General features: G+C 41.7%; 1 protein-coding gene across 2 annotated transcripts in view; it reads right to left on the bottom strand.

Annotated features, from left to right (window-relative positions):
* The window catches only part of LOC132392808 (disco-interacting protein 2 homolog A-like), a 264,557-nt gene that overhangs the window by 119,584 nt on the left and 127,463 nt on the right, over positions 1–17,510 (bottom strand). For both annotated transcript variants that reach the window (XM_059967204.1, XM_059967205.1), the window contains exon 3: positions 2,027–2,167. In XM_059967204.1, coding sequence (XP_059823187.1) covers positions 2,027–2,167 — 141 coding nt within the window. The remainder of the gene's footprint in view (positions 1–2,026; positions 2,168–17,510) is intronic.

The raw sequence follows: 17,510 nt of genomic DNA, 5'->3' as shown, positions 1-17,510 counted from the left end.
CAAAAAAGGCACTGCACTCATGAAGGGCAGAAGGCAGTCAGTGCCAACTGGAAGAAGTTCAAACCTCTCCTCAAATGCAATTCTGTCCTTGATGCAAGAGCTCTTGACTCCAACCCCCAGCCATATATTTGCTCCAGCCCTGTCAGTACCCCTGGCCAACAAGACATTCTAGAGGTCATATAGCAACTAAAATACAAGGCTTTGAGAGTAGACAGTATCCCTGGCTAAGTTTTGAACTTGATGATAAAGAATTCCAGTGGCAAATACATAACTTTATCTACCACATACAGATCTGCCAGCAGATTTCAGAAAACATCACCACAAAAACATAGAATCCAACTGCTCTAACTACAAAGTGATTTCCCCGATGTATGCCACAGGCCAAAATCAGTGTTAGGGTTTTCTACTGCCTTCTTGCAGTGGCCAAAGAGCTATGAATCACAGTATGGATTCTAGCCCTGAAGCAGCACATGGGACATGATCTTACCTGCTTGACAACTCCAGGAGAAAGGCAGGATAGAGCACAAACCAATATCCATAGCCTTTTTCATCCTCACCGAAGCCTCTGATTCCATCTATTAGAATGAACTATGAGATAGCCATATTTAAGGTGACCATCTGCAGAAATTAATGTCCAGTTTATCTTGGCTTCACAATAGCAAGCAGGTCATGATTCTAATAAACAAGTGAACAATAGATTCATTTGCCATGCAGACCACTACATGGAGCACAATAAACAGCAAAAATTTTAAGCATGACCAGTCCACCTTTCTGTATGCTTCAGGGTCTGGACAAATTACAGCAGACACTAAAAATTACTGGATATATGATCAATGACTTCACAAAGTCCTCCACAGCTGCAGGCGGAATAAAGTCACATGAGTGTACTAAGGCTCTAATTATACTGTTAACTCCAATAGTTGTGGCATGTCACTTATATGCAAACACCAGACTTGAGAACCAAATGTTCTATTCTAACTTCTGTCACAAGAAGAGATTACTAGATGGCAAAGAAAATATTCAAGGATGTTCTCAAAGCAAAGAACTGCAAAATCCCTACCCACTCCTGGGAATCCAGGACTGACACCAAAAACATCAAGTCCATACAATGTGCACAAATGGGAACATCTTCAGCAGAGAAAGGGACATACCATCTCATGAACTTCCCAGTTGCCTACCTGCTGAACACCTTTCTCTATTTTTAGCAAAACGTACTTGTCCCACACTGGCCTTAAAAACTGATATAGATGAAATACAACATGGAAACAGCCTCTGTGCCCCAAATGCTCCATTCCAACTGAGATTTTCAAATTCTTGTATATGGCTCCAAGATGATTTTTTGGGGGGAGATAAATAGGAGGGAATATGAACACAAAGTGAAAATCCAAACATATATAATGGCTTCGAGGAAACCATACCATAAAAGATTTTTTAAAAAGTACCATGTCAAGGTTACCATGTGATTGTGTTGTATGAAATGCCACCTAAATTACCCCTGTGACTATGTCCCACAGCCAATGAAGCAATCTGCAGTACTGAATGGCAATATAAATTATTCTTATTCCTTTAATAATAAAGGGAATAAATTTTAAAGAGAACATAGTAAATCCTCCACAGTAGAATATATTGTAATCTTCTCTATTTCATGGAAGAAATTTTTGTGGACCATTTTGCTTTCACGGGTAGATCTGAAAAGCATTAGGAAGTACTAAAGCTACCTTTTTAGTTCCAGTGCAAATGAGTGTACAGTACAGGAAAAAAAGGAAAGGTCTACGTGCTTCAAAGCTCAGAAATGAATACACCCAGCTCATCACAAAAAAAAAATTGTTGGATTACACAGTGCTAAAGTTGCTGAACAACTTCAAAATGGGATTTAAAAAGACATTTTTCAAAAATGGAAAATTTGCTCAATACAATTAGTTTGAAATCGACTGAAAGACTCATATGAAAATGTCATTCAGAATAAAAGACCAATTCTCTTTTGTTCAATCTTTCCTCACCTCTTCTTAGCATAATCATGACTTACCAGATCGATAGCGTTCATCTCTGGAATTGGAGGCTCTGGATTTGGGCTGTCTGGATGCAGCCACAAAAGGGACATTAGAGGAAAAAGGTGAAGATTGGAGAGGACCAGGAAGTCTGGGCTCAAGCTGAAAAGGATCTACACCTGCAAAAACAAAAGAGGTTTAACCTTTAAGACATCTCTCCCCCTTCTGCTCTTTCTCGCACTTATCCATGTGAATTTTCAGTTTATTGCATACATGTGTCTGTGTGTATATATACAGTGGATTCTGGTTAATAAGGACCTATTGGGACCAGTACATTTTGGCCCAATTAAACTGCTTCCCCTATTAGCTGAAGTTGCATGGAAATAGTTAAAAATAACTATCAACAAACTATCATTTAACCAAATACCAATTTATGTATTTAAATGAAATACAGAACAAATTAGAACACTACCAATGCTACTTGGTACTATAAAACTGTGTATTAGTTTCTCACAGTTATCGATGGGAGGAATTAATTCATCCAGTATACAGGGGTGTCCAGGGAGGGATAGCACCTCCATGTCCATCTGGGACAGCTCACTCAGTTTTGTCTCCACCAGTCACTCAGCTCTCACCTATAGCTCCAAGAAGCCGTTTGCATGCGACAGCAACCACACTCCAATACACCGTTTGCCAGTGGACTAAACCAGGTGAGGTGGCCAGCAGGATCATACCCCAGAGAAATAGGGACATGCCTGTCCTAGAATAGGAAGTCAATTCTGGCAGATGACATTCACAGTGAGATCCAACATCCAAGAAAGCAGTTCTGCAATGCCTCATGGGCATGATAAAGCACAGAAGAAATCATGGTCATCCACTGCAACCAAGTAAGACCCCTGTTTGTAATGATTACTTGTACCACTGGATCCGGATTTCCTAGGTTGAAAGTGGAAATGTCCCAGTGCAAAGGCTTTTCCACCTTAAAAACTCTCACACACAGGTTTCGCTGTCACCGTCGAATATGACAAGACAACCAGCATGATGCCATGTTCTTTTTATTGACTGTAAATGAACAAAATTAGTGCAGACACCTAGTGCAGATAATGGACTGCCTTCATACAATGCTCAACAATTGAATCCTCCAAAACTTCATTTTCATTGTAATAATCATGAAAGTTGTTAATACTCTCAAATTCTTCATATTTCCTAACCTGATGAAGTAGCAAAATTGTTTCATTTTCACTCCCAGTCGTCTCTGGCATCTCCAAGCCTAAATGCTTGAAGTGGCGATGAGCAAGACAATTCCAAATTGTCGTACTGCTTATTTCTCACCAACTACCAGTGACAAAAATCACTGCTTTCTGAAGACAAACACATGCAGCTGACACTTTTTAAAAACTGATCACTCTAAGCACAGTGTAGTGTCCAATTACCACACAAGTGCACAAAACTGACACAAGTTAGAAACTGTTTGGCAACAGTATCCTGCCCCAATTAAATAGCAGAATGTCCCAAATAAACAAAAAGAAACCCAGCTATTTTCTTGATTTGGTTTTTCTTGGAGAGTTGTTCCAAATGCACAGCTGCCCTGATTAACCAATGACCCGATTAACTGGAATCCACTGCACTGGAATTCAAATAATTCAAAAGATACAAGATTAATTAATTAATTTTCAAAATGAATTGAATTTGGCAATCTATGCTTCTACTCATTTAAAAAGAAGCTACACCTCGAAAAATATTTTCAAACCCAAGCATGCCATTGAGGCCTACATAATTGTCACTAAAACTACATAATGATCACAAGGAAATATTATGGAAAATCAAAAAACATAACTATCCTTCAAATAATTCCAAGATAAAATTTCTTTAAGTACTCTGGGTTATACATTCCCCTCTGCTGATAACTCCATTCAAACTGTAGTAACTTATATTAATGGATTTACAACCCTCTTTTTGTTAAATCAATTGTCCCACAAGAGTATTCAGATTACTCATTAAGCTCCTTAGGCTTTATTTACACATGTTTAGGTTATTAATGGAAGTGTTAGACTAACCAAATTTGGAAAAGCTCTTTATAGAGGTGAAATGATTATCAAACTACCGATGGGAAAAAACACTTGATGCTATGAATTTCAGAAAGTCAAAGAATATTCAGAAGCAATAAATACTACATTATTAATCCTTTATGCTTCATGTTCATTTTAAGTAATAAGCTGCAGACTGTATATTTCAAATTCCAAATATCAATCTCTCAAGCAAGTATCTACCCCCTTAAAATACCATAAAAATACCTGCTAAAGACAAATTTCTTGACAGTATCAAAAAGCAGTATAATATACCTTCAGAGCATCTGGATTAGAATGAGAATTACACATTCTGTTTCATAGACAGAATAATTCCAACTCCTATGATGGAAAGGTCTACATAAAGCACTTTGCTCCTATCACATTTTATGTACAACTAAGATTTACAATTAATAGAGATATTTATAAAATATTTTGGAGTATGTTATTGTACATCAGTAAAGCTCATTACTCTGCCTCTCATGAAGGGCAGAGATTTTTTGTGTACTTCAACACAGTTGTCTTTCTTCAAAAGCCAGTATCCCACAGCAGCAACGAGATGAATGATAAATTAATTTTTGTGCTAATATTCATTGAGGGAGAAAGGCAATCTCTTTGTACCTAAATCAAATCACATCTCAGATTAAAAGTTCAAGCCCTTATTGTAAACAGACTCTAGAGTTCTTGACCATGTTAAACTGCACTGACAGTTTGCAAATATAGAATAAAAGATTACTTCATCTTGATTGAGGTCAAGTTCACCTATCAACTCATTTAATTGGTGTCAATTTTAAACCAAGTCAAGATGTCCTTAACTGAGTAAATTTGAAGTAGGGCAAAACATGACAATTAAACAAGACATTGCCGTGGCTTTATTTCAGAAGTTTGCAATGTTGTTATTTAAACTAACTGAATATAATTATGAAAATTTAACTGTAGGGTTCAGATTCAGATTTATTCATCACATATACATCAAAACATATAGTTAAATGTATCATTTGCATTAACAACCAACACACCAAACGATGTGCTGCAAGCAGCCATGTGTGACCATGTATTCCATCTGACACCAACATACAAAACATTCGCACAATTTCCCAAAGAACAACACAAGCAAGAACAATAACAGAACAAGATAACAGCAGCAAATCAAGCCCCCTTCCCACCCTCCACGCCTCCAACCCCAGGACAGGCGGCCTCTGGGCCTTCAGACTACACACAACTAATTTTAAAGCAGCCTAGTGATGCAGCGAGTACTGCTGCTGCCTCTCAGCCCCAGTGACCCAGATCAATCCTAACTTCTGGCGTTCGTGTTAAGGTTGCACTTTCTTTGTGACTGCATGAGCTCCTTCCACATCCCAGAGATGAGTGGATCATAGATTATGTGGCCACTGCATGTTTCCCAAGCGTACAACTAAGCAGAAGAATTGGAAGCTGACAGAAATGTGGGGGTAATAAAAATAGAACTGACATAAATGTGTGTTTAATGGCCAGCACAGATTCAGTAGGCTTAACGGCATGTTTTTGTGCTGAATGACTCTAACCTTAAGAAAACATAAGTGATGAGGGCAAAAAAATAAAGCATAATGTTAAGTATTTCATATCAAATGAGCTGTTTCCACATAAAATGATTAAATTTAAATGGAAAACTGATGTGATTTCAAAGTGTTAACAACATTAACTTATTTATATATAGTTGACCTAAAAATACAAAAGTATACATTGCTTTACACATTCTTTGGAGTGAAATAATTAAGAGTGAGGCAAAGTAATTAGTCCACGTTTTCAAAAACAAGTCCAACTATAGATGCTGAGATCTGAAACAACAGAGGTTCTGGAAGGACTCAGCCAGTCGAGCAGCATCTGTGAAAAAGGAAATCAGGTACAACATTGTGGGTTGAAGTCTGACCCTTCATGAACATAGGCCACTTGCTAAAGGGTCTTTGATTTTAAATTTTCTCTTGCCACATATGCTACTTAACTGACCAATTTCTTACAGCATTTCTGTTTTAATGTATCTTAGTATTCATCTCTATTTTCTTATATCATAATATTGTCTGCCATGTGCTATTATCATTCCTAATTTTCACTTATTTCACATTTTCCCATATTCCACATTACTTCCCCTCTCACTCTGGACAGAATCATATCCCATTTTGTTTTCTAAAGATGTACCTTCCTTTTACTCATTTATATTTCAAAGCATTCAATTTTCCATTTTTTGTACCTTTTGCATATGACATGTGGTAGATTGAGTGCACATGTATTCTTACTTGCACATTTCTCTAGTCACAGAAGCTTGCTCTTCTATAAAGCTGCTTTCATGCTCTTCTTTCAATCTTTCTCCATAGTGACATTATCAAAGTAAATAGTATCTTGTAGCATTTCAAAAGTGTTCTGCCAAGTGTGCTTGGAGACTTTCTTGAATAACTATTATAAGGACCAATGTGAATTTATTGTAGATCAAGATCCACACCTCCAGAGAAAGCTCTACTATCCTTCATCATGTCAGTAAAACCGGAATTGTCTTTTGGTTTTAAGTGAGATCATCAGATCTATGTCTAAAAAAACAATATTGCAAAGTTTTGGTACTCATAAAAGTACTAATGAAAATATCACTTCCTTGACAGATAATTCACTGTTACTTTCTGCATAATTGAAATTGGTTGGCATATCTATTGAGGTACAGTGAAAATATTGTCTTGCACGCTGTTCATATAGATCAATTCATTACACAATGCATCGAGGCAGTACAATGCAAAATAATGACCTTGCAGAATAAAGTTTAACAGCTACAGAGAAAAGTGCAGTGCAAGTAGACAATAAGGTGCAAATCACAAGAAGATAGACTGTGATGTCAAGAGTCTATCTTTTCCTGCTAAGGAACCATCCACTGGTCTGTTAACAGTGGGACAGAATCTGTCCTTGAGCCTGCTATTACGTGATTTCAGGCTTTTGTATCTTCTGCCTGATGGGAACGGGGTTAAGATAGAACGGGGTCCAAGTTGGGTGATTATGCTGGTTACTTTACTGAGTCAGCAAGAAGCATAAACAAAGTTCACAGAGGAGAGGCTGGTTTCCCTGATCTGGGAGCTGTGTCCACAACTCTCTGCAGTGTGTTGCCATTATGGGAAGAACAGTTGCTATACCAAGCCATTATGCATGCAGACAAAAAACTTTCTGTGATGTATCAATAAAAATTGGTAAGCATTGATGGGGACATGACAAATTATTTTAGCCTCCTGAGTAAGTAGAGGCATTGGTGAGCTTTCTGAGCTGTGCCATTTACAAGGTTGGTCGAGGACAGGCTACTCTTGATGCTCACTCCTGGAAATTTGAAGCTTACAATCCTATCAACCTCAGCACCATTGATAAAGACAGGAGCATGTGCATCAACTCCTATTACTGAAGTCAATGACTAGTTCTTTTGTTTTGCTGGCATTAAGAAAAAGACCGTTGTCATAACACCAGGTTACTAAGCTCTCTTATAATTACAAATTACCATTCAGAAGCACCAATTCATTTCAGGAAATCATGACAATTCAGAAAAAGAGGGAGACTGATTTTTCTTTCCAAAGAAAAAATACTGAACTTGGACATGCAGTCCAACCAACAATCTAATCCCTGGTCACATATTTAATCCAGAAAAGTAAAAATACAAATTATTCTGAATTCAAGATACATTTTTCTTCTCATTTAATTTGAAGCAATATTTCAAGTCAACCATTATGAAGTTATAAAGAATCTCTTTTTAAATGTTTCCTGTCCTAATAACTCAGAATCTATCTTGTTTCTCTGTGTATTGCTGACAGTGCCTGAACACATCCCTTATGTTCTGATGACCAAGCCTAAACAATAAGCAAATGGTCCATTAGTCATAACAACTTGTAAATTTTGTTTTACTGCTTTGGCTATGCAGGGTTGGCTTTTCAAAAAGCTACTCCATGTTGGTTGCCTATATAGTATTATGCCTTGCAAGTTCATCCATCTCTTTCATCCTTACTTTAATACAATATATGAAGCATAAGTGCCATTTTCTGTACTTTGCACATAATTCTCCATTAAATTTCAATTGTCCTTTATGCCTATTTAAATTATTCATATTATTCAGTCTGAAATTTGAGCTCACCCTTCCATTTTCACTATATCCAGTTCACAATCATTAAGCAACTTGACAATTTGTACAGCAAACATGAGGAAATCTGCAGATAATGGGAATTCAAACAACACACACAAAATACTGGTGGAACACAGCAGGCCAGGCAGCATCTACAGGAAGAAGCACTGTCGACGTTTCGGGTCTCCCGGTAGATGCTGCCTGGCCTGCTGTGTTCCACCAGTATTTTGTGTGTGTTGTTGACAATTTGTACTGAAGTTTTGAAACCAGTGAAAGATTAATAAGAATTACGTCAAGACTAAAATAAAAAGAAAACGAGAATAGGTGGTCAAAATTTAGTCTGCCCTCTTTAGGAGTAAGAAGACACTGAATGATCCCAAAGAATTTGGGATCATTCAGAATTAATTCCATCTGTTTTGTTTTCTGGTTCTCAAGTATTTGTCCTTTTTGGATAGGCAAAATTGAGACGCTGAATACAAAAACATGGTTAACAACAACTGAACCCCATACCTAGTACTGGAACAAACATTTGAAGTATGTTGTTCATATATTTGTTTAAAGATTTATTGAATGTGCCTATAAGAAAATGAATCTCAGGATTGTAAATGGTGATATATATGTACTTTGACAATAAATTTACTTTGAACTTTGAAATATCATTAACAAAAGATATAGCGAGCCTAATTCAGCTAATTACAACTCAGTGATTACTCATGAACAAAGTTATCACATCATATTTACATTCCAATAACCTTTTCATCAATGTCCAGTTTGGGTGACACTGAAACCAATTGGCTCTGGGCTTCATCACAGCTTTAATTAAAAACAGAAATGATGGATCCCGCCAACTCCAATTCCAGCTCTGATGGCACTGAACAACCCCAGACTGCAATCCCTGTCACCTCTTGCTTAGACCTTGATTCAATCAGATACCTTTAGACAGCAGATCCTGCTGAATCTGACCCTGGTTCTGACAATCCTGGACACCTCAAAACTGGGTATATAATCTTCACCAACTCCGGTCCCAGTTCATAGATTCCACCACAGACAACTTCGGTTCCGAAGACCCTGGGCGTGTTCAGATGCGCTCTGAACTCTGCTCTGGTCACGCTCTGGCTCCAGCCCAAAACTCAGCTGCCAGCTTCTCCCAGCCCAGATCTTCCTTGCTGCCACTGGGCCCCCGAGCACCTATTTCCCCACCACCACTCTCCAACCCTGGGTCTCTCAAGCTCCTCCCATCACCTCTTGGGTCCTCAGAGACTTGATCTTCTTCTGCCTTCACTGAATATCCCAACCCTTCCCCCTCCTCTGATGCTACCAAATCTACTCCACCCCCCACCCCCCCCCCCCCCCCCGCTCTGATCCCAGTTCTCATCACTGCCCTGCCTTCACCATTTGCTCCAATCTTTCCCACTCTGAGGCGGAACATTCTGTCTTCAGCAAAAGCTTTACTTTAGTCCCTTTTCGTCCACACTCCAACGAGTTCCATGTCAGCTGTCACGGCAAGCTCTTCTTCCACCACCTCCATCTCTGAGCCCACTTCTTTGGCAAGAATTCCCCACCTTGTACTGATGACTTCCACCCTGCCCTTAAATTCACTTCGTCCATTTCTGACACCTCCCTCCCCTTTCTCAATCTCTGCAGAGTAACTGCCGACGAACATATTTTGTAAATCTACCAATTTCCTCGGCTATCTTGACTATATCTCTTCCCACCCTGTCTCCAGTAAAAATGCTAATCTCTTTTCTCAGTTCCTGTCTCATCTGCATCTGTTCCCTGGATGGGGCTTTCATTTCCTCCTCCTTTAAAGAATGGAGTTTCCCTCCCTCCACCATTGATGCTGCTGTCACCAGCATCTCCTCCACTTCCCGGACATGCACACTCACCCCACCTTCTCACCATCTTAACAGGGATAGAGTTCTTGTCCTCACCTACCATCCCATGAACCTCTGCATTTAACATATCACTCTCTGCAACTTCCACCATCTTCAAGGGATCCTACCACCAAACACATCTTTACCTCCCTCTCCCCACTTTCCAGAGGGATTGCTTCCTCAGTGGTTCCCTTGTCCATTCACTTCTCCCCACTAACCTCCTTCCTGGCATATATTCCTGCAAGCAACTTCCGTTCAGAACCACACAGAGTCTTCCTAGGTGAGGCAACACTTCAGCTGCAAATCTGCTGGAGTCGTCTATTGTATCTGGTGCTCCTAATGCAGCATTGGTGAAACCCGGCACAACTTCGGGGGCGGGGTGCCCACTTTGTTGAGTACCATCTGGCGAGAGCAGAATTTCCCAATGGCCAACCATTTCCTTTCCTACCCCAATTCCATTCTAACATTGGTTCACAGCCTCTTCTTTTACCACGATGAAGCCATTCTCAGGATGGAGGAGCAAAACCTTGTTTTTCATCGGGTAGCCTCCAACCTGATGGCATGAACATTGAATTCTCCTTCCGGTAAAATCACCTCCCCGTTCTTCTATTCCCTACTCTCTCCTCCACCTGATGCTCCTCCTTCTTCCCTTTCTCGTATGATTCATTCACCTCTCCTATTAGATTCCTCCTTCTCCAGCCCTTTACCTTTCCCATCCACGTAGCTTCACTTATCATCTTCTTGCTAGTCCCCCTTTCCCTCCCCCCACCTTTTTATTCCGGCATCTTCCCCTTTCCTTTCCTGATTTGGAAAGGGTCTCAGCCCAAAACGTCAACTGTTTCCTCACTTCCACAGTGTTGAATTTCTTCAGCATTTTGTGTGTGTTACTTTTTTCATTTCCTCATCACATCCTTGGTGCAAGCATGGATCAAAGGGGCAAGTTCCAAGGGGGAGGCAAGAGTCAGGTTTCAAGTTAGCACTTGACCAAGTGGGACAAAGACTGTACGAACTAATGTCAATGAACATCAAGCATAAACATTTAAATAGCTACCAAAATATCTCAGACAAAGAAAGGTGGTTACTGAAGATCAAACATCCAGTCCCAGAGTACAGTCATCTGCAATTGCTTCATCAATAATTTTCTTCCATCACAAGTAGAAGTATTCCCTGGTGACTGTTCAAGTTTTTTGCAAATTTCTCAGCACTGCAGCAACTCACTAAGACTCCTCAGATAGCACCCTCACAATCCACAACCTCCACCAACTAGGACAAGAGAAACAAAAGCATGGCAACACTATCATCCCCAACTGTTCCTTTCCCATCCTTGAGTCAAGATTCTGCAACACTTCCCTCACAGGTTGTTAGCATACCCACACCTCAAAAACTGCAGTAGTTCAAGAAGTCAGTTCATCACTATTTTCCCAAATTAGGGAAGCCCACATTCCTTGAATAATTCAAAACTATGATAATACGCAGACATGACTGTTAAATAGCAAAGAAAATTTGAACCACAAAAGCACCAAGTAATTAAATACTACAGAGTGGGAGTCCACTTTTTGCTTACAAAGGCATTATTTTGCCACACCTTCCCATCATAAGCCTGCAGGTTACCATCATCCAGAATTCAATTACCCCAGCTACATAAGCACTATCCTATAAATAAATTTCCTTGACCACCAGACGACCAACCATTGTTGAAGTGTATACAATCTATAAAGTTCTTGTCTAAGAAGCTCAATGGGTCTCTCAAATATATCTTCTCTATCACCAAGAACAACGCTGACAGCTGATGGATGAGAACATCACTTCAAATTCCCTTCCAAGTGATTCACCATCCTGACTTGGTATTGCTCTACTTTCAATCCTCTCACTCAACCCACCAATTCAGCAAAAGGTCTGCAGCTGCTCAAGAAAGTGGCTTCTTAAGGGAAAGTAGGAACAGATAATATGTGCCGGCTATGCCAGTGATTTCCACATTGTGATTTGATAGATGAAGAATCCGAGAACTTTCAGCACCTTACTGCATTACAGGCTTCCTCAGAGTAAAGCTGTTCATGGACTGTACATACTCTTAGAGATCTCCTGCCAGAAGATGTTCTCTAAATGGCATCCATGATACCCTAACACAAAGAACCTGCCTCTTATGGACACTGTTCCTCACCAGCCTGTACAACACCTTATGGTCCCCTGGAAACACATCCACACCTTTGAGAGAAATGATTCTTAAGGAGTCCATTTAGAATGTGCTGACACAGAAAGAACGTGCAAAGCAACTTGCAGGGCAACGTATAAACCAATTTGCAAAATCAGGATGAAACAATAGCTTGCTGATTAAAGAAGCGATACAGGTAACGGGAAGACATGCTTAACGGTTGAACAATAATGGTGTTAATGCGCTGAGGCTGATAAGTGGGCCAAAGGGTAGTCACATTTGTAATTTTGTAATGAGATTAAGGAAGAATGTCTGCACCTCACATGGGTGCAACTCACAAAGTCGTAAACAACTAGGGTATAAAAAAACTGTGCAAAGTGTAATTCGGCACTCAATCTAGCAGGAGCTGGTTGGGTCCGACTCTGCAGACTCGAAAAATAAAGTTTACCGTTCTGCAAATTGCTGAGACTCAGTGTGTTTCTGACAACGTGGGGGCTCGTCCGGGATCCACACTCCGGCCGCGGTGGACACGAGGAAGGACATCGGAGACGGTGCACCCCGCCGAGTTTGGCGGTCCCTGACTCCTTGCTCGTCGCTCCAGCGCGGCTTGAGCGAGTGATATCCGGACAGCGCAGAGCGGTAAACGGGGAGAAGGGGACAGTACCTGGTACTGGAAGTCCCCAGGACGCACCGGGTAAGTGCCTACTATTATAGTAGAACGGTGCGGGAATAAGTAAGGACGGAGAAGACCGGGATCGCTACCTGGGGGTCCTCCTGATTAAGTAAGAGCGGAATAAGATGGGAGGGGGTGGCTCTAAAAAGAAAGAGGAGACGGAGAAGACCGGGACCATACCCGGGGGTTCCTCCTGATAGCCCCCTCGGTAGAATGTTTGAGAATTGGGGATGTGGAAGACTAAAAGGGAAACAAAAGAAAAAAATGATACAGTACTGTTTAATTTGGTCGAAACAGCCGATAGAAAAACCTGCGGTCTGGTGGCCGCGGCTTGGGTCTGAGGAGGATTGGGTACGACAAGCCTTAAACATTTACGTTAATTCAAAACCAAATGTAAAACCGGAAGAAATTGCTTATGCTTTTTGTTGGGCTCCCTGGCCAGGAGTAACAACAAAGAGTTTTAAGTTGGGCATTAAAGGGGAGCGGAAGTGGGACCCACTCGATCATTTACCCCCTCCCTATGTCCAGCCTTCTGCGCCCTTTGCGGGAGCAGAGGGAGGACGTGAAGAAAGTTAAAAAAAACAGAAGAAATAGACCCGGAGAGGGAAGAGAGGGATGTTAGGGAAAAAGCAAAAGCAAGGATCGAAACAAGGAGTGTGACAAGAGCAGATAAGAAAAAGAAAGACGAATTAAAAAAGGAAGAGGTACAGCTGTGTCCCCTTCGAGAGGTTCCAATGGGAGGAGCACGAGGAGGGACAGGATTTGTAAACGTCCCTCTGACAAGTACCGAAGTACGAGGATTTAAGAAAGATATGAAAACTTTATTAGAAGATCCAATGGGACTGGCAGAACAGTTGGATCAATTCTTAGGACCTAATGTTTACACTTGGGAAGAAATGCATGCGATTATGGGAACGCTATTTTCTGCACAAGAGAGGCAAATGATACGACAAGCTGCAATATCAATTTGGGGAAGGGAACAGCCGAATGAGTTACCGGGGGACCGGAAATTTCCAGTAAACGACCCACAGTGGGACAAACAAGCAGAAAAGAGAAGACGGCAATATCCCATTGCCATGGAAGGGAGGAGGGGATTACAACCTGTAATTGAGACATTAGTATCAGATGGACTCCTGGAAGAATGTATGTCACCCTTTAATACCCCCATCCTACCGGTCCGAAAGCCCGACGGCACGTATCGAATGGTTCAAGATCTGAGAGGCTTAAATGCGGTAGTCCAAACACGATACCCGGTAGTGCCTAACCCCTATACATTAATGAGCAAAATACCTCCTGAACATGAATGGTTCAGTGTGATAGATCTAAAAGATGCCTTTTGGAGTTGTCCGTTGGAGGAAGGTAGCCGAGATATGTTCGCATTTGAATGGGAAAATCCCTTCACTGGGCGGAAGAAGCAACTCCGGTGGACCGTCTTGCCCCAAGGGTTCACGGAGTCCCCAAACCTATTCGAACAGGTACTGGAGCAAGTATTGGCTGGATTCCATTGTACCGAAAAGAACCAACTATTACAGTATGTCGATGACCTACTACTATCGGGACCAGCAGAGGAGGTAGTGCGAGACGATACTATAAGACTCCTGAATTACCTAGGAGAAAAAGGATTGCGGGTGTCCAAGAAGAAACTGCAATTTGTCGAGAAGGAAATAACATATCTCGGACACAGAGTCAGTAAAGGGCACCGCCAAATAACCCCAGAAAGAATAGCGGGAATAACTAAAAATACCGCTTCCCAGGACAAAGAAGGAAATAAGACAATTTCTGGGCTTAGTGGGCTATTGCCGGATTTGGATAGAGAATTATACCCCCCTGGTGAAGTTTATGTACGACAAATTGGCAAAGGAAGACCGGGGAATAATCAGCTGGACCGAAGAAGAAGAACAGAAGTTCAGGAAAATAAAAGGGCAACTAATTCGGGCCCCGGTATTAACACTGCCAGCACTGGAAAAGCCCTTTCAGCTGTATGCAACAAACAATGAAGGAACTGCGTTTGGAGTACTAACCCAAGAAAAAGGAAAGCGGCAACCTGTGGCCTTTTTATCAAAAATGTTAGACCCGGTATTCCGGGGATGGCCGACGTGCATACAAGCCGTAGCGGCAGCAGCCGTACTAGTAGAAGAAGCACGGAAATTAACCTTTGGGGGAAGAATGACGGTGTATACCCAGCACTCCGTTAGCACCCTCTTAGCCCAAAAAGCTCAGCGGTGGTTGACGGACTCTCGCATACTGAAATACGAAACCATTCTGATGGTCGGGGATGATGTAAGCTTTGAAAGGAACAATAGTTGTAACCCGGCACAGTTCTTATACGGGGAATCAACAGGGGAGCCCGACAAACATCAGAAGGCGAGTGGAAGACCCCCGACGGACGGCAAGTACTGAATAAGGAAATAACTCGTCATATACTGCAACAACTACACCAACAAAGCCATTGGGGAGTGCAAGCTATGTGCGACACTATCCTAAGGGACTATGTTTGTAAAGGGATATTCACACTAGCTCAACAGGAGGTGTGGGGCTGTTACACCTGTCAAAAGGTAAACAAGAAAATGATGCGTGCCACCCAGAAGGGGGGACAAACACTAGCCGTCCGACCGTTCCATCGGATCCAAATAGACTTTACGGAACTACCACAAGTTCAGAGATGGAAGTACCTGTTAGTAATTGTGGATCACTTCACTAGGTGGGTGGAAGCATTCCCAACCACTAAAGCGGACGCCCCTACAGTGGCACGGATCCTATTAGAAAATATAGTCCCGAGATATGGAATAATGGGGTCTATTGATTCAGATAGGGGAACACACTTTGCCTCAAAAACACACCAGCTAATCTGTGACGCCTTAGGAATCCAGTGGAAGCTGCACACCCCCTGGCACCCTCAGAGCTCAGGAAGAGTTGAGAGGATGAACAGTACTTTGAAGACGCAATTGACAAAACTAATGATGGAAACCAAGCTACCCTGGACCAAGTGTCTACCCCTGGCCCTACTAAGAATCCGCACGGCTCCTCGAAAAGATACAGGAGTATCCCCTTATGAAATGTTGTTTGGCCTTCCATATTGGAACAAGGTGGAGGGCTATCCTTCCCTGCAAGGGGGAGATGTCTTTGTAAGGGACTATTTACAGGCACTATCTCGTTCTTTTGCAGAATTGCGCAGGAAGGGGTTACTCGCACAAACCCCACCTCTGGACTTCGCACTCCACCGAACTCAGCCCGGTGACTGGGTCCTGATTAAGACTTGGAAGCCAGAGAAGTTACAGCCGCAGTGGGAAGGCCCATTCCAGGTGCTACTGACCACCGAAGCCGCAGTAAGGACAAAAGAAAAAGGGTGGACCCACGCCGCGAGAATCAAGGGACCCGTAAAGCCCGAAGAAGGTGCAGAATGGACTTGCGTCCAGGGAGAAGACCCGATGGTGCTAAAGCTCAAAAGACGGACAGAATGAACTTTGGGACTGTAATGTATATACTGCTATTGTTGAGAAGCGCTGAAGGGGGATGTGATAAGTGCAGGACGATGGTAAGGGTGGGCATGACGGTTTTTCCAGGGTCCTTTGTATCACACTCTCATGTAAACGAGAAATGTTATGACTACAACAAAAAGGAGGAGTATGTGGAAAGTTTAATCTAACCAACTGCTGCTTAAAGATAGATGACAACGGAAAGGTGGTTCAAAAAATATCAGATAAAATAAGGAAACTGGCCCACGTGCCGGTACAGACCTGGAAGCCGCTGGGGTATTGGGACTGGCTGGACGGATGGTTGAAAGGAGGCTGGTGGCGAACCGCTTTAGGGGTTATAGGAGGGGGATTGATGGTCCTCCTTCTGCTACCATGTCTGATCCCCTGCTTGCGGGAGCTAGTAGCTCGGGTGGCAAGACAAGTCATGCAACCAGGGGCCCCAGCTGATCCTGTTCAGGTACTCCTACAAAGGGAAATAGAGCTAGAGGAAGAAGCCTATGTAAACCCGTGGCAAAAGCCCAACTGATAGCACATTCTAAAAAGAAAAAGGGTGGATTGAGAGAAATGATTCTTAAGGAGTCCATTTAGAATGTGCTGACACAGAAAGAACGTGCAAAGCAACTTGCAGGGCAACGTATAAACCAATTTGCAAAATCAGGATGAAACAATAGCTTGCTGATTAAAGAAGCGATACAGGTAACGGGAAGACATGCTTAACGGTTGAACAATAATGGTGTTAATGCGCTGAGGCTGATAAGTGGGCCAAAGGGTAGTCACATTTGTAATTTTGTAATGAGATTAAGGAAGAATGTCTGCACCTCACATGGGTGCAACTCACAAAGTCGTAAACAACTAGGGTATAAAAAAACTGTGCAAAGTGTAATTCGGCACTCAATCTAGCAGGAGCTGGTTGGGTCCGACTCTGCAGACTCGAAAAATAAAGTTTACCGTTCTGCAAATTGCTGAGACTCAGTGTGTTTCTGACAACCTTCATTTATTTCTTCATACAACAGTGAAAATTTTGGACTTGGGTCTGATACCTGAGCAAATTTAATGTAGCATCACACATGAAAATCCAATACTGCTTTTTTTGAATTAGAAGTTCTCACTTTTAATGAGACTTTAATAGATACCATGTTGTTTTAACAGCATCAAAAGAAGTAG

This window comes from Hypanus sabinus, chromosome 4, assembly GCF_030144855.1.
Source record: "Hypanus sabinus isolate sHypSab1 chromosome 4, sHypSab1.hap1, whole genome shotgun sequence".
NCBI classification, from domain to species: domain Eukaryota; kingdom Metazoa; phylum Chordata; class Chondrichthyes; order Myliobatiformes; family Dasyatidae; genus Hypanus; species Hypanus sabinus.
The sequence above is the reverse complement of the archived record's forward strand: the minus strand, read 5'-3'. Positions and strand labels throughout refer to the sequence as shown.